Below are 21,265 nucleotides of genomic sequence, written 5' to 3'. Positions count from 1 at the left end.
CCCCAGACACCCCCAGGACCCCCCAGGCCCCCCCAGACACCCCAAAAGACCCCCCCAGGACCCCTCAGGACCCCCCATGACAGCCCCAAAGACCCCCCCAGGCCCCCCCGACCCCCCAGACCCCCTCAGGACCCCCCAGGACCCCCCAGGACCCCCAGGCCCTCCCAGACCCCCCAGACCCCCCCAACCCCCTCAGGACCCCCCAGGATTCCTCTGGACCCCCCAGACACCCCCAGGACCCCCAGGCCCTCCCAGACCCCCCAGACACCCCCAAAGACCCCCTCAGGACCCCCCAGGATCCCCCCAGGCTCCCCCAGGACCCCCCAGGACCCCCCAGGATCCCCCCAGGACCCTCCCAGGACCCCCCAGACCCCCTTAGGACCCCCCAGGACCCCCCAGACCCCCCCATCCCCCCCCAGCCCCCCCACCCCTGACGCCCCCCCCTCACCTCCCATATCGAAGCCGATCACGGGGGTCCCGTCCCGGGGGTCGAAGGTGGTCCGGGCGTAGCCCACGACCCCCGCGGCCGGGCCCGACAGGATGGCCCGAGCCCCCCCAAAGCTGGCCATGGGCGTGAGACCCCCGTCCGAGCGCATGAACAGCACCGGGACCCCCTGAAATGGGGCGGGGGCATCAGGGGGGGTCTGGGGGTGTGAGACCCCCAAAAACAGCACCGGGACCCCCTGAAATGGGGCGGGGGGCGTCAGGGGGGGTCTGGGGGGGCTCTGGGGGATGTGGGACCCCCATGAACAGCACTGGGACCCCCGGAAATGGGGGGTGGGGGGCGTCAGGGGGGGTCGGGGGGGGGTCCTGAAGGGTATTAGGGGGTCCTGGGGAGTGTGGGACCCCCAAAAACAGCACCGGGACCCCCTGAAATGAGGGGCAGGGGGCGTCAGGGGGATCCTGGGGGGGTCCCAGGGGGTCCTGGGGGTCTCTCAGCGCTCCCAGGGGTCTCCCGGTTCTCCTGGGGGTCTCCAGGGTGGTCTCAGGGGGGTCCCTGAGGGGTCTCAGGGGGTCCCGGGGGTCTCTCGGGGGTCTCGGGGGGTCTCCAGGGATCCCCAGGGGGTCTCCAGGGGGTGTCCCGGGGGTCTCCCGAGGGTCTCAGGGTGTCCCAGGGGTCTCCAGGGGATCCCAGGGGTGTCCCGGGTGTCCTGGGGGTGTCCTGGGGGTCTCCCAGCACTCCCAGGGCTCGCCCAGGGCTCTCCCAGGGGGTCTCCAGGGGGTCCCCAGGGTCCCCAGGGTCTCCCAGGGGTCCCAGGGGGTCCTGGGGGGTCTCTCAGCGCTCCCAGGGCTCTCCCGGGGCTCTCCCGGGGGTCTCCAGGGGGTCTCCAGGGATCTCTGGGGGCTCTCCCGGGGGTCTCCAGGGTCTCCCGGGGGTCTCCAGGGGGTCTCCCAGGGTCTCCGGGGGTCTCGCAGCCCCTCCCGGGTCTCACCTGGAGCCCGTTCCTGAAGCCCCCGCAGAAGCTGCTCAGGTAGCGCCGCACCCCGGGGCTCAGGTAAGCGTCGGCACAGGCGGTGAGACCCCGCGGCACCGCCCGCGCCATCCCGGCCACCTGAGAGGAGAGCGACACCTGCGAGAAACCCAGGTGTGCAGCCAGGGATCCCACCTGCTCCTCATGGCCCGGCCACCTGCGGGGTTACACCGGGGTTACACCTGGGTTACACCTGGGTTACACCTGGGTTACACCGGGGTTACACCTGGGATACACCTGGGTTACACCTGGGTTACACCGGGGTTACACCTGGGTTACACCTGGGATACACCTGGGTTACACCTGGGTTACACCTGAGACCCCGCGGCACCGCCCGCGCCATCCCGGCCACCGCCGAGGACAGCGACACCTGCGAGAAACCCAGGTGTGCAGCCAGGGATCCCACCTGCTCCTCATGGCCCGGCCACCTGCGGGGTTACACCTGGGTTACACCAGGGTTACACCTGGGTTACACCTGGGTTACACCTGGGTTACACCTGGGATACACCTGAGATACACCGGGGTTACACCTGGGTTACACCTGGGTTACACCTGGGTTACACCTGGGATATACCTGGGATACACCTGAGATACACCGGGGTTACACCTGGGTTACACCTGGGTTACACCTGGGATACACCTGGGTTACACCTGGGTTACACCTGGGTTACACCGGGGTTACACCTGAGACCCCGCGGCACCGCCCGCACCATCCCGGCCACCGCCGAGGACAGCGACACCTGCGAGAAACCCAGGTGTGCAGCCAGGGATCCCACCTGCTCCTCATGGCCCGGCCACCTGCGGGGTTACACCGGGGTTACACCGGGGTTACACCTGGGTTACACCTGGGTTACACCTGGGTTACACCGGGGTTACACCGGGGTTACACCTGGGATACACCTGGGTTACACCTGGGTTACACCTGGGATACACCTGAGATACACCAGGGTTGCACCTGGGTTACACCTGGGATACACCTGGGTTACACCTGGGATACACCTGGGTTACACCTGGGTTACACCTGGGTTACACCTGGGATACACCTGGGTTACACCTGGGTTACACCTGAGACCCCGCGGCACCGCCCGCACCATCCCGGCCACCTGAGAGGAGAGCGACACCTGCGAGAAACCCAGGTGTGCAGCCAGGGATCCCACCTGCTCCTCATGGCCCGGCCACCTGCGGGATACACCTGGGTTACACCGGGGTTACACCTGGGTTACACCGGGGTTACACCTGGGATACACCTGGGTTACACCGGGGTTACACCTGGGATACACCTGGGATACACCTGGGTTACAACGGGGTTACACCTGGGATACACCTGGGTTACACCTGGGTTACACCTGAGATACACCTGGGTTACACCGGGGTTACACCTGAGATACACCTGGGTTACACCTGGGTTACACCTGAGATACACCTGGGTTACACCTGGGATACACCTGGGTTACACCTGGGATACACCTGTGAGATACACCTGGGTTACACCTGAGATACACCTGGGTTACACCTGGGTTACACCTGGGATACACCTGGGTTACACCTGGGTTACACCTGGGTTACACCTGGGTTACAACGGGGTTACACCTGGGATACACCTGGGTTACACCTGGGTTACACCTGAGATACACCTGGGTTACACCGGGGTTACACCTGAGATACACCTGAGATACACCTGGGTTACACCTGGGTTACACCTGAGATACACCTGGGTTACACCTGGGATACACCAGGGTTACACCGGGGTTACACCTGGGTTACACCGGGGTTACACCGGGGTTACACCTGAGATACACCTGGGTTACACCGGGGTTACACCTGAGATACACCTGGGTTACACCTGGGATACACCTGTGAGATACACCTGGGTTACACCTGAGATACACCTGGGTTACACCTGGGTTACACCTGGGATACACCTGGGATACACCGGGGTTACACCTGGGTTACACCTGGGATACACCTGGGTTACACCTGGGATACACCTGTGAGATACACCTGGGATACACCTGGGATACACCTGGGTTACACCTGGGGACCAGGACCCCCCAAACGCCCCCCATCCCCCGTTCTCACGCGTAGCCCAAATCCCCCCTGGGACCCCCCAAAATCCCACCCAGGACCCCCCAAATCCCACCCGGGACCCCCCAAACCCCCCCAAACCCCCCCAATCCCCCCAATCCCCGTTCTCACGCGTAGCTGTGCAGCAGCAGCACCGCCAGGCTCCGGATCCCCCGGGCCAGGACCCCCCAAAGCCCCCCTGGGACCCCCCAAACCCCCCTGGGACCCCCCAGGACCCCCCGGGACCCCCCAGGACCCCCCAAACCCCCCCAATCCCCCCCAGTTCCCGTTCTCACGCGTAGCTGTGCAGCAGCAGCACCGCCAGGCTCCGGATCCCCCGGGCCAGGATCCCCTCCAGGTCCGAGCGGAGCCGCTCCAGGTCCAGCGGCCGCTGCACCAGCAGGGTCACCCCGGAACAGCCTGGGGGGACACGAGTGTCACCTCCCCTGTGTGACACCCCTGAGACCCCCTGTGACACCCCTGTGACACCCCTCTGCACCAGCAGGGTCACCCCGGAACAGCCTGGGGGGACACGAGTGTCACCTCCCCTGTGTGACACCCCTGAGACCCCCTGTGACACCCCTGTGACACCCCTCTGCACCAGCAGGGTCACCCCGGAACAGCCTGGGGGGACACGAGTGTCACCTCCCCCCTGTGACACCCCTGAGACCCCCTGTGACACCCCTGAGACCCCCAAACCCCCCCTCTGCACCAGCAGGGTCACCCCGGAACAGCCTGGGGGACAGGGACAGTGTCACCTCCCCCCTGTGACACCCCTGTGACACCCCTGTGACACCCCTGTGACACCCTTGTGACACCCCTGAGACCCCCTGAGACCCCCCTCTGCACCAGCAGGGTCACCCCGGAACAGCCTGGGGGACAGGGACAGTGTCACCTCCCCCTGTCACCTGTGGCCAGGTGTCACTCCCCAGCAGGTGACAATGACAGTGACACAGGTGATGTCCCTTACCTGTCACCCTGGGCCAGGTGTCACTCCTGGGCAGGTGACACAGGTGACACTGACAGTGACACAGGTCACACAGGTGACACAGGTGACACTGACAGTCCCTTACCTGTCACCCTGGGCCAGGTGTCACTCCCCGGCAGGTGACACAGGTGACACAGGTGACACTGACAGTGACACAGGTGACACAGGTGACTCACCTGTCACCCTGGGCCAGGTGTCACTCCCGGGCAGGTGACACAGGTGACACAGGTGACAATGACAGTGACACAGGTGATGTCCCTTACCTGTCACCCGTGGCCAGGTGTCACTCCCCGGCAGGTGACACAGGTGACACTGACAGTGACACAGGTCACACAGGTGACACAGGTGACACAGGTGACAATGACAATGACTCACCTGTCACCCGTGGCCAGCTGTCACTCCCGGGCAGGTGACAATGACAATGACTCACCTGTCACCCGTGGCCAGGTGTCACTCCCCGGCAGGTGACATCCCTCCTGCTCCGGGATCAGCCGCTCGTCCACCTCGATCACCTCCTCATAGAGCACCTCGGGCATGGCCACCTCCTGCGGGGACAGCGGGGACACTGAGGGGACACCGGGGACACTGAGGGGACACCGGGACATGGGGACACTGAGGGGACACTGAGGGGACACTGAGGGGACATTGGGGACACTGGGGACAGTGAGGGGACACCGGGACATGGGGACAGCGGGACATGGGGGGACATTGGGGACACTGGGGGGACACTGAGGGGACATTGGGGACACTGAGGGGACACCGGGGGGACACCAGGGACACTGAGGGGACACCGGGACAGTGAGGGGACACCGGGACATGGGGACACCGGGACAGCGAGGGGACAGCTGGGACACTGAGGGGACACTGAGGGGACACTGAGGGGACACCGGGACAGTGAGGGGACACCGGGACATGGGGACACTGAGAGGACACTGGGACATGGGGACACCACAGAGACACCTCAGGGACAGCCGGGGGCACTGGGGTGACACTGGGGTGGCATCAGGGTGGCACCCGGGGACACCCGGGGGTGCGGGGGGGGCACTGGGGTGGCACCGGGACAGGAGGGGACAGGACTGGGGTGACACTGAGGTGACACTGGGATGGCATCAGGGTGGCACTGGGACAGTGCCAGGACAGGAACTGGGACAGGGGAGGGGACACTGGGATGGGGGAGGTGACACCGGGACAGGGTTGGAGGTGACATCGGGACAGGGTTGGGGACACTGGGGTGTCACGGGGCTGGCACCAGGACAGGGTTGGGGACACGCAGGGGGTGGCACCAGGATGGCGCAGGGACAATGCTGGGCTGGCACAGCGACGTCACCCCCCGATGTCCCCCCGTGTCTCAAATGTCCCCAATGTCCCCCCAATGTCCCCCAATGTCCCCAATGTCCCCAATGTCCCCAATGTCCCCAATGTCCCCAATGTCCCCCAATGTCCCCCCAATGTCCTCAATGTCCCCAATGTCCCCAATGTCCCCAGTGTCCCCCCAATGTCCCCCAATGTCCCCAATGTCCCCCGTGTCCCCCCCCCGCCATTGGCCACAGAGTGGGACTGGCCCCGAGCCCGGGACAGAGGGACAGAGGGGACAGAGGGGACAGAGGGACAGGAACAGGAGGGGACAGAGGGGACAGAGGGGACAGAGGGGACAGAGGGGACAGAGGGACAGAGGGGACAGAGGGGACAGAGGGGACAGAGGGGACAGAGGGGACAGAGGGACAGGAGGGGACAGAGGGACAGAGGGGACAGAGGGACAGAGGGGACAGAGGGACAGAGGGGACAGGAGGGGACAGGAGGGGACAGTGGGACAGAGGGACAGAGGGACAGGAGGGGACAGAGGGACAGAGGGGACAGAGGGGACAGAGGGACAGGAACAGGAGGGGACAGAGGGGACAGAGGGGACAGAGGGGACAGAGGGGACAGAGGGACAGAGGGGACAGAGGGGACAGAGGGGACAGAGGGGACAGAGGGGACAGAGGGACAGGAGGGGACAGAGGGACAGAGGGGACAGAGGGACAGAGGGGACAGAGGGACAGAGGGGACAGGAGGGGACAGGAGGGGACAGTGGGACAGAGGGACAGAGGGACAGGAGGGGACAGAGGGACAGAGGGACAGAGGGACAGGAGGGGACAGAGGGACAGAGGGACAGGAGGGGACAGAGGGACAGAGGGACAGAGGGACAGAGGGACAGAGGGGACAGAGGGACAGAGGGACAGAGGGACAGAGGGACAGAAGGGACAGGAGGGGACAGAGGGGACAGAGGGGACAGGAGGGACAGGAGGGGACAGAGGGACAGAGGGGACAGAGGGACAGAGGGACAGAGGGGACAGGAGGGGACAGGAGGGGACAGGAGGGGACAGAGGGGACAGAGGGGACAGAGGGGACAGAGGGACAGGAGGGGACAGAGGGACAGGGGGACAGGGGTCAGGGGACAGCGTGGGGCACTCGGGGACACGGTGCCAGTCACGGGATGTGCCAGCCCCGTGCCAGCCGGCCACGGGTCACCGAGGGGACACCAGGGGACACCAGGGGACACGGGGGGGGCGGGGCTGGCACAGGGACAGGGGAGGGCACAGCTGTCCCCAGCTGTCCCCATGTCCCCCCAGGTGTCCCCATGTCCCCCCAGGTGTGTCCCAGGTGTGTCCCCATGTCCTCCCAGGTGTCCCCAGCTGTGTTTCTGTCCCCCCAGGTGTCCCCAGGTGTGTCCCCAGCTGTCCCCAGCTGTCCCAGGTGCCCTCACCAGGTGTCCCCATGTCCCCCCAGGTGTGTTTCTGTCCCCCCAGGTGTCCCCAGGTGTGTTTCTGTCCCCCCAGCTGTCCCCAGGTGTCCCAGGTGTGTCCCCAGCTGTCCCCAGGTGTCCCCAGATGTCCCCAGGTGTTCCCAGGTGTCCCCAGGTGTTCCCAGGTGTGTTTCTGTCCCCCCCAGGTGTCCCCGTGTCCCCAGGTGTCCCCAGGTGTCCCAGGTGTCCCCAGGTGTCCCCATGTCCCCCCAGCTGTCCCCAGGTGTCCCAGGTGTGTCCCCAGGTGTGTCCCCAGGTGTCCCCAGCTGTCCCCATGTCCCCCCAGGTGTCCCCCAGGTGTCCCCAGCTGTCCCCAGGTCCCCCCAGGTGTCCCCCCAGGTGTCCCCCCAGCTGTCCCCAGGTGTCCCCAGGTGTCCCCAGGTGTCCCCCCAGGTGTGTCCCCCCAGGTGTGTCCCCAGCTGTCCCCAGCTGTCCCCAGGTGTCCCCAGGTGTGTCCCCAGCTGTCCCCAGGTGCCCCAGGTGTCCCCGTGTCCCCACCAGGTCGAAGAGCCGTGGCCGGGCCTGGTTCCCGATGTGCAGAAGGTTCCGGAAGCCGCGGGTGACGGCGAGGGCCGCGCGCTCCCCCCGGCGCTGCAGCAGCGCGTTGGTGGCCACCGTGGTGCCCATGCGGATCCACTGGATCCCGGATCCGTCCAGGGGCTGATCCCGGGGGATCGGCACCCCCAGCTCCTGCGGGACCCCAAAATTCACCCTGGGGACCCCAAAATCACCCTGGGGACCCCAGCCCCACCCAGCCCCGCATCCCCCCCATGCGGATCCACTGGATCCCGGATCCGTCCAGGGGCTGATCCCGGGGCAGCGGCACCCCCAGCTCCTGCGGGACCCCGAAATTCCGATCTGGGACCCCAAAATTCAACTTTGGGACCCCAAAATCACCCTGGGGACCCCAAAATCACCCGGGGGACCCCAAATTCACCCGGGGGACCCCAAAATTCACCCTGGGGACCCCAAAATTCACCCTCGGGACCCCAAAATTCACCCTGGGGACCCCAAAATCACCCTGGGGACCCCAAATTCACCCGGGGGGACCCCAAAATCACCCTGGGGACCCCAAAATCACCCGGGGGGACCCCAAAATCACCCTGGGGACCCCAAAATTCGGATCTGGGACCCCAAAATTCACCCGGGGGACCCCAAAATTCACCCTGGGGACCCCAGCCCCACCCAGCCCCGCATCCCCCCCCATGCGGATCCACTGGATCCCGGATCCGTCCAGGGGCTGATCCCGGGGCAGCGGCACCCCCAGCTCCTGTGGGACCCCAAAATTCCGATCTGGGACCCCAAAATTCAACTTTGGGACCCCAAAATCACCCTGGGGACCCCAAAATCACCCGGGGGGACCCCAAAATCACCCTGGGGACCCCAAAATCACCCGGGGGGACCCCAAAATTCCGATCTGGGACCCCAAAATCACCCTGGGGACCCCAAAATCACGCGGGGGACCCCAAAATTCACCCTGGGGACCCCAAAATTCACCCTCGGGACCCCAAAATTCGGATCTGGGAGCCCAAAATCACCCGGGGGACCCCAAAATCACCCGGGGGACCCCAAAATTCGGATCTGGGACCCCAAAATTCACCCGGGGACCCCAAATTCACCCTGGGGACCCCAAAATCCATCAGGGGGACCCCAAAATCACCCGGGGGGACCCCAGACCCATTTGGGGACCCCCAGCAGGGGCTGGGACAGACCCGGAGGGGATCGGGGGTGGGGGAGGGGACAGAGGGGTCCCGGTGTATCCCGGGTGTATCCCCGGTGTATCCCCGGTGTATCCCGGGTGTATCCCGGTGTATCCCCGGTGTATCCCCGGTGTATCCCCGGTGTATCCCCGGTGTATCCAGGGTGTATCCCCGGTGTATCCCCGGTGTATCCCCTGTGTATCCCCTGTGTATCCCCGGTGTATCCCCGGTGTATCCCCTGTGTATCCCCTGTGTATCCCCGGTGTATCCCCTGTGTATCCCCTGTGTATCCCCTGTGTATCCCCTGTGTATCCCCGGTGTATCCCCGGTGTATCCCCTGTGTATCCCCGGTGTATCCCGGTGTATCCCGGGTGTATCCCGGGTGTATCCCCTGTGTATCCCCGGTGTATCCCCGGTGTATCCCCTGTGTATCCCGGTGTATCCCGGTGTATCCCCGGTGTATCCCCGGTGTATCCCCTGTGTATCCCCTGTGTATCCCCGGTGTATCCCCTGTGTATCCCCGGTGTATCCCCTGTGTATCCCCTGTGTATCCCCGGTGTATCCCGGTGTATCCCCTGTGTATCCCCTGTGTATCCCCTGTGTATCCCCGGTGTATCCCCTGTGTATCCCCGGTGTATCCCCTGTGTATCCCCTGTGTATCCCCGGTGTATCCCGGTGTATCCCCTGTGTATCCCCTGTGTATCCCCTGTGTATCCCCGGTGTATCCCGGGTGTATCCCGGGTGTATCCCCTGTGTATCCCCGGTGTATCCCGGTGTATCCCCGGTGTATCCCTGGTGTATCCCCGGTGTATCCCCTGTGTATCCCGGGTGTATCCCCGGTGTATCCCCTGTGTATCCCCTGTGTATCCCCTGTGTATCCCCGGTGTATCCCCGGTGTATCCCGGTGTATCCCCGGTGTATCCCGGTGTATCCCCTGTGTATCCCCTGTGTATCCCGGTGTATCCCCGGTGTATCCCCGGTGTATCCCCGGTGTATCCCCTGTGTATCCCCGGTGTATCCCCGGTGTATCCCCGGTGTATCCCGGTGTATCCCCGGTGTATCCCCGGTGTATCCCCTGTGTATCCCCTGTGTATCCCCTGTGTATCCCCGGTGTATCCCCGGTGTATCCCCTGTGTATCCCCTGTGTATCCCCGGTGTATCCCGGTGTATCCCCGGTGTATCCCCGGTGTATCCCCGGTGTATCCCCTGTGTATCCCGGGTGTATCCCCGGTGTATCCCCTGTGTATCCCCTGTGTATCCCCTGTGTATCCCCGGTGTATCCCCGGTGTATCCCGGTGTATCCCGGGTGTATCCCAGGTGTATCCCCGGTGTATCCCGGTGTATCCCCTGTGTATCCCCGGTGTATCCCCGGTGTATCCCCTGTGTATCCCCTGTGTATCCCCGGTGTATCCCCTGTGTATCCCGGTGTATCCCCTGTGTATCCCCGGTGTATCCCGGTGTATCCCGGGTGTATCCCCTGTGTATCCCGGTGTATCCCCGGTGTATCCCCTGTGTATCCCGGTGTATCCCCTGTGTATCCCCTGTGTATCCCCGGTGTATCCCCGGTGTATCCCCGGTGTATCCCCTGTGTATCCCCTGTGTATCCCCTGTGTATCCCCGGTGTATCCCGGTGTATCCCCGGTGTATCCCGGTGTATCCCGGTGTATCCCGGGTGTATCCCCTGTGTATCCCGGTGTATCCCGGTGTATCCCCTGTGTATCCCGGTGTATCCCGGTGTATCCCCTGTGTATCCCCGGTGTATCCCCGGTGTATCCCGGTGTATCCCCGGTGTATCCCGGGTGTATCCCCGGTGTATCCCCTGTGTATCCCGGTGTATCCCCGGTGTATCCCGGTGTATCCCGGTGTATCCCCGGTGTATCCCCGGTGTATCCCCGGTGTATCCCCTGTGTATCCCCGGTGTATCCCCGGTGTATCCCGGGTGTATCCCCGGTGTATCCCCGGTGTATCCCCTGTGTATCCCGGTGTATCCCCGGTGTATCCCCGGTGTATCCCGGTGTATCCCGGGTGTATCCCCTGTGTATCCCCTGTGTATCCCCGGTGTATCCCTGGTGTATCCCGGGTGTATCCCGGGTGTATCCCCGGTGTATCCCCGGTGTATCCCCTGTGTATCCCCGGTGTATCCCCTGTGTATCCCGGTGTATCCCGGTGTATCCCGGTGTATCCCCGGTGTATCCCCTGTGTATCCCCGGTGTATCCCCGGTGTATCCCCGGTGTATCCCCTGTGTATCCCGGTGTATCCCGGTGTATCCCGGTGTATCCCCGGTGTATCCCCGGTGTATCCCGGTGTATCCCCGGTGTATCCCCGGTGTATCCCGGCTGTATCCCCGGTGTATCCCCGGTGTATCCCGGGTGTATCCCGGGTGTATCCCCTGTGTATCCCCTGTGTATCCCCTGTGTATCCCCTGTGTATCCTGGTGTATCCCCGGTGTATCCCGGGTGTATCCTGGTGTATCCCCGGTGTATCCCCGGTGTATCCCGGGTGTATCCCCTGTGTATCCCCTGTGTATCCCCTGTGTATCCCCGGTGTATCCCGGTGTATCCCGGTGTATCCCCGGTGTATCCCGGTGTATCCCCGGTGTATCCCGGGTGTATCCCGGTGTATCCCCGGTGTATCCCGGTGTATCCCGGTGTATCCCCGGTGTATCCCCGGTGTATCCCGGTGTATCCCCTGTGTATCCCCGGTGTATCCCCGGTGTATCCCGGTGTATCCCGGGTGTATCCCCGGTGTATCCCCGGTGTATCCCGGGTGTATCCCGGGCTCGCACCTCCTGCAGGACGCGCCGGATCCCCTCGGTGGGCGCGTCCCGGTACGCGGGGTCCTCGGAGAGCAGCTTCAGGACGCGGACGCGGCCCCCGGGGCAGCGGGCGAACACGTCCGTGAAGGTCCCGCCGCGGTCGATGGCGAACTGGAAGCCGGAGGGGGCGAGCGGCTCCGCCATGGCGGCACCGGAACCGGCCCCGGTACCGGGAGCGGCGGGCAGAGAGCGGCGGCGCCTCGGGACCGCCCGCTCCGGCCTGCCCAAGGTCGGCGCTGTCCGGTCAGAGGTCAGCGCTGTCCGGCCGAGCCTGGGGACCGCCCGCTGCCGGTTTGGTGCTGTCCGGTGCCGGTTTGGTGCTGTCCGGTGCCGCCCGGTGCCGGTTCGGTGCCGGTTCGGTGCCGCCCGCTGCGGGTCCGGCAGGGTCCGCTCGGGGCTCGGCGCCGCCCCAAGGTCCGGCCGTGCCCGAGGGGGGGTCGGGGGTGGCCCAAAGTCCGCCCGGGGGGGGTCGGGGTGGCTCCGGTCCCGCCCGGTCCCGCCCGGTCCCGTTCGGTGCCGCCGCTGCGAACCGGCCCAGGGGGCGTGGCCTGGGCCGATTGGGGCGGGGCTTTACCAAAGGGGCGTGATCTGGGCACGGCCCCCAACGGGGGGCGTGGTCCAAACGGGGGCGTGGTCTCTGTCCCCGCTCAGTTGGGGGCGTGGCCTGTCGTGAAGGTGACGTCACGGAAGGCGACGACTCCCATTGGCGGGCGGCTCGCGCGGGGCACGCCGGGAGCTGTAGTCCGGCCCCTCAGGCCGCGCGCGGGGCCCGCCGGGAGTTGTAGTCCGGCCCCTCACACGCGGCGCCGGGAGCGGGAGCGGCGCCGGGAGCGGAACCGGCGGCACCGGGAGCGGAACCGGCGGCACCGGGAGCATGGCGGGGCTGGAGCTGCTGTCGGACGCGGGGTTCCGAGCCGATGGCCGCCGGCCGGACGAGCTGCGCAAGGTGCGGGCCCGGCTGGGGGTGCTGGCCCGGGCAGACGGCTCGGCCTACCTGGAGCAGGGCAACACCAAAGTGCTGGCGGCCGTGTACGGCCCGCATGAGGTGAGCGGGGAACCGGGGCGGGAACCGGGGATGGGAACCGGGGCGGGAACCGGGGCGGGAACCGGGGCGGGAACCGGGGATGGGAACCGGGATGGGAACCGGGGATTGGGAACGGGGGATGGGAACGGGGGATGGGAACCGGGATGGGAACTGGGGCGGGAACCGGGATGGGAACCGAGATGGGAACCGGGGATGGGAACCGGGGATTGGGAACCGGGGATTGGGAACCGGGATGGGAACCGGGATGGGAACCGGGGATTGGGAACCGGGGATTGGGAACCGGGATGGGAACCGGGATGGGAACCGGGGATGGGAACCGGGGATTGGGAACCGAGATGGGAACCGGGGATTGGGAACCGGGGATTGGGAACCGGGGATGGGAACCTGGGATGGGAACCGGGGCTGGGAACCGGGGATTGGGAACCGGGATTGGGAACCGGGATGGGAACCGGGATGGGAACCGGGGATTGGGAACCGGGGATGGGAACCGGGGATGGGAAACGGGGATTGGGAACCGGGGATTGGGAACCGGGGATTGGGAACCGGGATGGGAACCGGGGCTGGGAACCGGGGATTGGGAACCGGGGCTGGGAACCGGGGATTGGGAACCGGGGATTGGGAACCGGGATGGGAACCGGGGATTGGGAACCGGGGATTGGGAACCGGGATGGGAACCGGGGATTGGGAACCGGGGATTGGGAACCGGGATTGAGAACCGGGGATTGGGAACCGGGGATTGGGAACCGGGATGGGAACCGGGGATTGGGAACCGGGGATTGGGAACCGGGGATTGGGAACCGGGATGGGAACCGGGGCTGGGAACCGGGGATTGGGAACCGGGGCTGGGAACCGGGGCTGGGAACCGGGGATTGGGAACCGGGATTGAGAACCGGGGATGGGAACCGGGATGGGAACCGGGATTGGGAACCGGGGATGGGAACCGGGGCTGGGAACCGGGGCTGGGAACCGGGGCTGGGAACCGGGGATGGGAGCCGGGGATTGGGAACCGGGATGGGAACCGGGGCTGGGAACTGGGGCTGGGAACCGGGGATTGGGAACCGGGGATTGGGAACCGGGCTGGGAACTGGGGATTGGGAACCGGGGATGGGAACCGGGATGGGAACCGGGGATGGGAACCGGGATGGGAACCGGGATGGGAACCGGGGATTGGGAACCGGGATTGGGAACCGGGGATTGGGAACCGGGGATGGGAACCGGGGATTGGGAACCGGGATGGGAACCGGGGATGGGAACCGGGGATGGGAACCGGGGATGGGAACCGGGGATGGGAACCGGGGATGGGAACCGGGGCGGGAAACCGGGGCGGGGAACCGGGGATGGGAACCGGGGATTGGGAACCGGGGCTGGGAACCGGGATGGGAACCGGGGCTGGGAACCGGGGATTGGGAACCGGGGATGGGAACCGGGATGGGAACCGGGGCTGGGAACCGGGGATTGGGAACCGGGGATGGGAACCGGGGATTGGGAACCGGGGCTGGGAACCGGGGATTGGGAACCGGGGATGGGAACCGGGATGGGAACCGGGGATTGGGAACCGGGATGGGAACCGGGGATTGGGAACGGGGGATGGGAACCGGGGATTGGGAACCGGGATGGGAACCGGGGATTGGGAACCGGGATGGGAACCGGGATGGGAACCGGGGATGGGAACCGGGGATGGGAACCGGGGATGGGAACCGGGATGGGAACCGGGATGGGAACCGGGGATTGGGAACCGGGGATTGGGAACCGGGGATGGGAACGGGGGATTGGGAACCGGGGTCTGTGCCCCCCCCCGGCGTCTCTGCCCCCCCCAGGGTCTCTGTCCCCCTCCCGTGACTTTTTCGAGGTCCCAGGCTCAGCCCAGTGCGAGCAGCCCCCTCCCCAATTTGTACCCCCCACATCCCTGAAGCCCCCCCCCATTCCTGGAGCCCCCCCCATTCCTGAAGCCCCCCCCATTCCTGGAGCCCCCCCCCCCATTCCTGCAGCCCCCCCCCATTCCTGAAGCCCACCCCCCATTCCTGCAGCCCCCCCTCATTCCTGGAGCCCCCCCCCCATTCCTGGAGCCCCCCCCATTCCTGCAGCCCCCCCCCATTCCTGGAGCCCCCCCCCATTCCTGGAGCCCCCCCTCATTCCTCGAGCCCCCCCCCCCCATTCCTGCAGCCCCCCCCCCATTCCTGGAGCCCCCCCCCATTCCTGCAGCCCCCCCCCATTCCTGCAGCCCCCCCCCATTCCTGCAGCCCCCCCTCATTCCTCGAGCCCCCCCCCCCCATTCCTGCAGCCCCCCCCCCATTCCTGGAGCCCCCCCCATTCCTGCAGCCCCCCCCCCTTTCCTGCAGCCCCCCCCCATTCCTGAAGCCCACCCCCCATTCCTGCAGCCCCCCCCCATTCCTGGAGCCCCCCCTCATTCCTCGAGCCCCCCCCCCCATTCCTGAAGCCCCCCCATTCCTGCAGCCCCCCCCATTCCTGGAGCCCCCCCCATTCCTGAAGCCCACCCCCCCCATTCCTGCAGCCCCCCCACCCCCTGACCCCCATTTTTCCCTCCCCTCAGGTTCGGGGGTCCCGTTCCAAAGCCCCCCCGGAGCGGGCCCTGCTCAGCTGCCGCTGCAGCTCGGCCCCGTTCGCGGGGGGGGGCGAGAGGAGGCGCAGACCCCCCCAGGGAGGGGGCGACCGGCGCGGGGGGGAGCGGGCGCTGCTGCTGCGGGGGGTCCTGGAGGGGGCCGTGCTCAGCCAGCTCTACCCCCGCTCCCAGATCGATGTGCACGTCCAGGTGGGGCTGGGGGGGATTTGGGGGGTCCTGGGGGGGTTTGGGGGGTTATGAGGGGATTTGGGGGGATTTAGGGGGGATTTGGGGGTCCTGGAGGGGGCCATGCTCAGCCAGCTCTACCCCCGCTCCCAGATCGATGTGCACGTCCAGGTGGGGCTGGGGGGGGGTTGGGGGGGGTTATGAGGGGATTTGGGGGGTCCTGGGGGGGATTTGGGGGGTCCTGGGGGGGTTTGGGGGGGTCCTGGGGGGGTTTAGGGGGGTTATGAGGGGATTTGGGGGGGATTTGGGGGGTCCTGGAGGGGGCCGTGCTCAGCCAGCTCTACCCCCGCTCCCAGATCGATGTGCACGTCCAGGTGGGGCTGGGGGGGATTTGGGGGGTCCTGGGGGGGTTATGAGGGGATTTGGGGGGGATTTGGGGGGTCCTGGGGGGGATTTGGGGGGATTTAGGGGGGATTTGGGGGGTCCTGGAGGGGGCCGTGCTCAGCCAGCTCTACCCCCGCTCCCAGATCGATGTGCACGTCCAGGTGGGGCTGGGGGCGTCCTGGGGGGGTCCTGGGGGGGATTTGGGGGGTCCTGGGGGGGTTTGGGGGGTCCTGGAGGGGATTTGGGGGGGTTTTGGGGGGTCCTGGGGGGGATTTGGGGGTCCTGGGGGGGATTTGGGGGGTCCTGGGGGGATTTGGGGGGTCCTGGAGGGGGCCGTGCTCAGCCAGCTCTACCCCCGCTCCCAGATCGATGTGCACGTCCAGGTGGGGCTGGGGGCGTCCTGGGGGGGTTTGGGGGGGTTATGAGGGGATTTGGGGGGTCCTGGGGGGGATTTGGGGGGTCCTGGGGGGGTTTTGGTGGGGTTTTGGGGGGGATTTGGGGGGTCCTGGAGGGGGCCGTGCTCAGCCAGCTCTACCCCCGCTCCCAGATCGATGTGCACGTCCAGGTGGGGCTGGGGGGGATTTGGGGGGTCCTGGGGGGGTTTGGGGGGGTTATGAGGGGATTTGGGGGGTCCTGGGGGGGTTTGGGGGGTCCTGGGGGGGTCCTGAGGGTGTTTGGGGGGGGTTATTTAGGGTGTTTATAGGGTGTTTTAGGGTGTTTCTGGGGTGATTTCGGGTGTTTTGGGGGTGTTTTTGGGTGTTTTGGGGGTGGTTTTGGGTGTTTTTGGGGTGATTTTGGGTGGTTTTGGGGTGTTTTTGGGGTGATTTCGGGTGTTTTTGGGTGTTTTTGGGTGTTTTTGGGGTGATTTCAGGTGTTTTTGGGTGTCCCTGACCCCCCCGTCCCCCCCAGGTTCTCCAGGCCGATGGGGGCGAGCTGGGGGCCAGCGTCAGCGCGGCCGGGCTGGCCCTGCTGGACGCGGGGTTGGGGTGTTTCTGGAGTTATTAATGCTGTTTTTGGGGTGATTTGGGGTGTTTTTGGGGTGATTTCGGGTGTTTTCGGGTGTTTTTGGGTGATTTTGGGGTGATTTCAGGTGTTTTTGGGTGTCCCTGACCCCTCTGTCCCCCCCAGGTTCTGCAGGCCGACGGGGGCGAGCTGGGGGCCAGCGTCAGCGCGGCCGGGCTGGCCCTGCTGGACGCGGGGTCGGGGTGTTTTTGGGGTGATTTGGGGGTGTTTTTGGGTGTTTTGGGGGTGTTTTTGGGGTGATTTCAGGTGTTTTTGGGTGTCCCTGACCCCTCCGTCCCCCCCAGGTTCTCCAGGCCGACGGGGGCGAGCTGGGGGCCAGCGTCAGCGCGGCCGGGCTGGCCCTGCTGGACGCGGGGTCAGGGTGTTTTTTGGGTGATTTTGGGTGTTTTTGGGTGTTTTTGGGGTGATTTCAGGTGTTTTTGGGTGTCCCTGACCCCCCCTATCCCCCCCAGGTTCTGCAGGCCGACGGGGGCGAGCTGGGGGCCAGCGTCAGCGCGGCCGGGCTGGCCCTGCTGGACGCGGGGTCGGGGTGTTTCTGGAGTTATTAATGGTGTTTTTGGGGGTGTTTTTGGGTGTTTTTGGGGTGATTTCAGGTGTTTTTGGGGTGTTTTTGGGTGTCCCTGACCCCCCCGTCCCCCCCAGGTTCTGCAGGCCGATGGGGGCGAGCTGGGGGCCAGCGTCAGCGCGGCCGGGCTGGCCCTGCTGGACGCGGGGTCAGGGTGTTTTTGGGGTGATTTTGGGGTGTTTCTGGGGTTATTAATGGTGTTTTTGGGGTGTTTTTGGGTGATTTTGGGGTGATTTCGGGTGTTTTTGGGTGTCCCTGACCCCCCCGTCCCCCCCAGGTTCTGCAGGCCGACGGGGGCGAGCTGGGGGCCAGCGTCAGCGCGGCCGGGCTGGCCCTGCTGGACGCGGGGTCAGGGTGTTTTTGGGGTGATTTTGGGTGTTTTGGGGGTGTTTTTGGGGTGATTTCGGGTGTTTTTGGGTGTCCCTGACCCCTCTGTCCCCCCCAGGTTCTGCAGGCCGACGGGGGCGAGCTGGGGGCCAGCGTCAGCGCGGCCGGGCTGGCCCTGCTGGACGCGGGCGTGGCGCTGCGCGGCGCCGTGGTGGCCGGATCGGCCGGGCTGGCCGAGCCCCCCGCCGGGCCCCCGGTGGCCCTGAGCGACTTGAGCGCGGCCGAGGAGGCGGCCGGCGGCCCCCGGCTGGTGGTGGCCACGGTGGGCGGTGACCGGCTGGCCCTGTGCCAGCTGAGCGCGCGGCTGCACCGCGACAGGCTGCGGCCGGTGCTGGACGCCGCGCAGGACGCGTGCCGGGCGCTGGGCGCCGTGCTGGACGGCGTGGTGAGGGACAGGCTGCGGAGGGACACTGCCATGGAGCAGTGAGTGACCACCCTGGGACACCGCCATGGAGCAGTGAGTGACCACCCTGGGACACCGCCATGGAGCAGTGACCATCACAGGGACACCGCCATGGAGCAGTGAGTGACCACCCTGACCACCCGGGGACACCGCCATGGAGCAGTGAGTGACCATAGTGACCACCCGGGGACACCGCCATGGAGCACTGAGTGACCGCCCTGGGACACCGCCATGGAGCAGTGAGTGACCACAGTGACCACCCGGGGACACCGCCATGGAGCACTGAGTGACCATAGTGACCACCCGGGGACACCGCCATGGAGCAGTGAGTGACCATAGTGACCACCCTGGGACACCGCCATGGAGCAGTGAGTGACCACCCTGGGACACCGCCATGGAGCACTGACCATCACAGGGACACCGCCATGGAGCAGTGAGTGACCACAGTGACCACCCTGGGACACCGCCATGGAGCAGTGACCAGCACTGTGGTCATCGTGGGGACACCGCCATGGAGCAGTGACCAGCACAGGGACACCGCCATGGAGCACTGAGTGACCATCACTGTGGTCATCGTGGGGACACCGCCATGGAGCACTGAGTGACCGCAGTGACCACCCGGGGACACCGCCATGGAGCAGTGACCATCACAGGGACACCGCCATGGAGCAGTGAGTGACCGCAGTGACCACCCGGGGACACCGCCATGGAGCAGTGACCAGCACAGGGACACCACCATGGAGCAGTGACCAGCGTGGTGACCATCGTGGGGACACTGCCATGGAGCAGTGACCAGCGTGGTGACCATCGTGGGGACACTGCCATGGAGCAGTGACCATCACTGTGGTCATTGTGGGGACCACCCTGGGACACCGCCATGGAGCAGTGACCAGCACAGGGACACCGCCATGGAGCAGTGACCACCGTGGTGACCATCGTGGGGACACCGCCATGGAGCAGTGACCAGCACTGTGACCACTTTGGGGATGTGGCCATGAAGTACTGACCATCACACTGACCATCGTGGTGGCCACCCTGGGACACCGCCAGGGAGCAGTGACCACCACAGTGACCACCACAGTGACCACAGTGACCACAGTGACCACCATGAGCCCATGGCCACAGCGCAGTGACGCTGTCCCTGTGTCCGGCTGTCCCTCTGTCCGGCTGTCCCCGTGTCCGGCTGTCCCCGTGTCCGGCTGTCCCTCTGTCCGGCTGTCCCCGTGTCCGGCTGTCCCCGTGTCCGGCTGTCCCTGTGTCCGGCTGTCCCTGTGTCCGGCTGTCCCCCTGTCCGGCTGTCCCTCTGGCCGGCTGTCCCCGTGTCCGGCTGTCCCCGTGTCCGGCTGTCCCTCTGTCCGGCTGTCCCTGTGTCCGGCTGTCCCTGTGTCCGGCTGTCCCCGTGTCCGGCTGTCCCCGTGTCCGGCTGTCCCTCTGTCCGGCTGTCCCTGTGTCCGGCTGTCCCTGTGTCCGGCTGTCCCTCTGGCCGGCTGTCCCCCTGTCCGGCTGTCCCTGTGTCCGGCTGTCCCTCTGGCCGGCTGTCCCCCTGTCCGGCTGTCCCTGTGTCCGGCTGTCCCCCTGTCCGGCTGTCCCCGTGTCCGGCTGTCCCCGTGTCCGGCTGTCCCCGTGTCCGGCTGTCCCCTGTCCGGCTGTCCCCGTGTCCGGCTGTCCCCCTGTCCGGCTGTCCCCCTGTCCGGCTGTCCCCGTGTCCGGCTGTCCCCTGTCCGGCTGTCCCCGTGTCCGGCTGTCCCCCTGTCCGGCTGTCCCCCTGTCCGGCTGTCCCCGTGTCCGGCTGTCCCCGTGTCCGGCTGTCCCTCTGGCCAGCTGTCCCCGTGTCCGGCTGTCCCTCTGGCCAGCTGTCCCCGTGTCCGGCTGTCCCCGTGTCCGGCTGTCCCCGTGTCCGGCTGTCCCCGTGTCCGGCTGTCCCTGTGTCCGGCTGTCCCCGTGTCCGGCTGTCCCTGTGTCCGGCTGTCCCCGTGTCCGGCTGTCCCCGTGTCCGGCTGTCCCTGTGTCCGGCTGTCCCTCTGTCCGGCTGTCCCCGTGTCCGGCTGTCCCCGTGTCCGGCTGTCCCCGTGTCCGGCTGTCCCTGCGGATTTGGGGTCCCCCAGCTCCGTCCCAATAAATCCGGTGATGTCACCGCAGTTCCGTGTCACTCTCTGCCTCCCCTGGGGTCACCCGTGTCCCCCCCGTGTCCCCCCCGTGTCCCCCCCGTGTCCCCCCCGTGTCCCCCTGTCCATCCTTCACCCCCTTCTGTCCCTCTCATTGGCCCAAAACCCCCATTTTCCCCCCAAAATCCCCATTTTTCCCTCAAAACCCCCATTTTTACCCCCAAACCCCCATTTTTACCCCAAAACCCCCATTTTTACCCCTTTTTTACCCCCAAACTCCCCATTTTTCCCCCTTGTCCTCTTTTTTTACCCCCAAAACCCCCATTTTTCCCCCAAACCCCCATTTTTCCCCTTTAACCCCCATTTTTCCCCCCAAAACCCCCATTTTTCCCCAAAACCCCATTTTTCCCCTTTAACCCCCATTTTTCACCCCCAAAACCCCCATTTTTACCCCAAAACCCCATTTTTCCCCCCAAAATCCCCATTTTTCCCCCCAAAATCCCCATTTTTCCCCCAAAACCCCTATTTTTCCCCTTTAACCCCCATTTTTCCCCCCAAAACCCCATTTTTCCCCAAAATCCTCATTTTTCCCCCCAAAACCCCCATTTTTCCCCCAAAACCCCAATTTTTCCCCCCAAAAAACCCCATTTTTCCCCAAAATCCCCATTTTTCCCCCAAACCCCCATTTTTCCCCCCAAACCTCCTGCTTTTCTCCCCCAAACTCCCCTTTTTTCCCCAAATCCCCCCATTTTCCCCCCAAAAACCCCAACTTTTCCCCCTTTAGC

At 65.8% G+C, this 21,265-nt stretch overlaps 2 protein-coding genes across 2 annotated transcripts in view; one reads left to right on the top strand and one right to left on the bottom strand.

Annotated features, from left to right (window-relative positions):
* Positions 1-12,366, bottom strand: part of OPLAH (5-oxoprolinase, ATP-hydrolysing) — a 46,063-nt gene extending 33,697 nt beyond the window's left edge. Inside the window, exons 1-6 of the mRNA XM_086865434.1 lie at positions 11,793-12,366; positions 7,805-7,996; positions 4,955-5,069; positions 3,833-3,956; positions 1,434-1,629; positions 449-614 (exon numbers count right to left, since the gene is read on the bottom strand). Of these exons, the coding sequence (XP_086721560.1) occupies positions 449-614; positions 1,434-1,629; positions 3,833-3,956; positions 4,955-5,069; positions 7,805-7,996; positions 11,793-11,966 (967 nt within the window). The 5' untranslated portion in view covers positions 11,967-12,366. The remainder of the gene's footprint in view (positions 1-448; positions 615-1,433; positions 1,630-3,832; positions 3,957-4,954; positions 5,070-7,804; positions 7,997-11,792) is intronic.
* Positions 12,367-12,579: 213 nt separating this feature from the next.
* On the top strand, positions 12,580-20,513 carry EXOSC4 (exosome component 4). The gene is made up of 3 exons (XM_086867439.1): positions 12,580-12,867; positions 15,419-15,637; positions 18,031-20,513. Exons 1-3 carry the CDS (start codon positions 12,697-12,699, stop codon positions 18,397-18,399), a joined length of 759 nt encoding a protein of 252 aa, XP_086723565.1. The 5' UTR covers positions 12,580-12,696; the 3' UTR covers positions 18,400-20,513.
* The last annotated feature ends 752 nt before the right edge of the window (positions 20,514-21,265 follow it).

The sequence above is a fragment of the Cyanistes caeruleus genome, chromosome 1 (assembly GCF_971803275.1).
Source record: "Cyanistes caeruleus chromosome 1, bCyaCae1.hap1.1, whole genome shotgun sequence".
NCBI lineage: Eukaryota > Metazoa > Chordata > Aves > Passeriformes > Paridae > Cyanistes > Cyanistes caeruleus.
The sequence above is the reverse complement of the archived record's forward strand: the minus strand, read 5'-3'. Positions and strand labels throughout refer to the sequence as shown.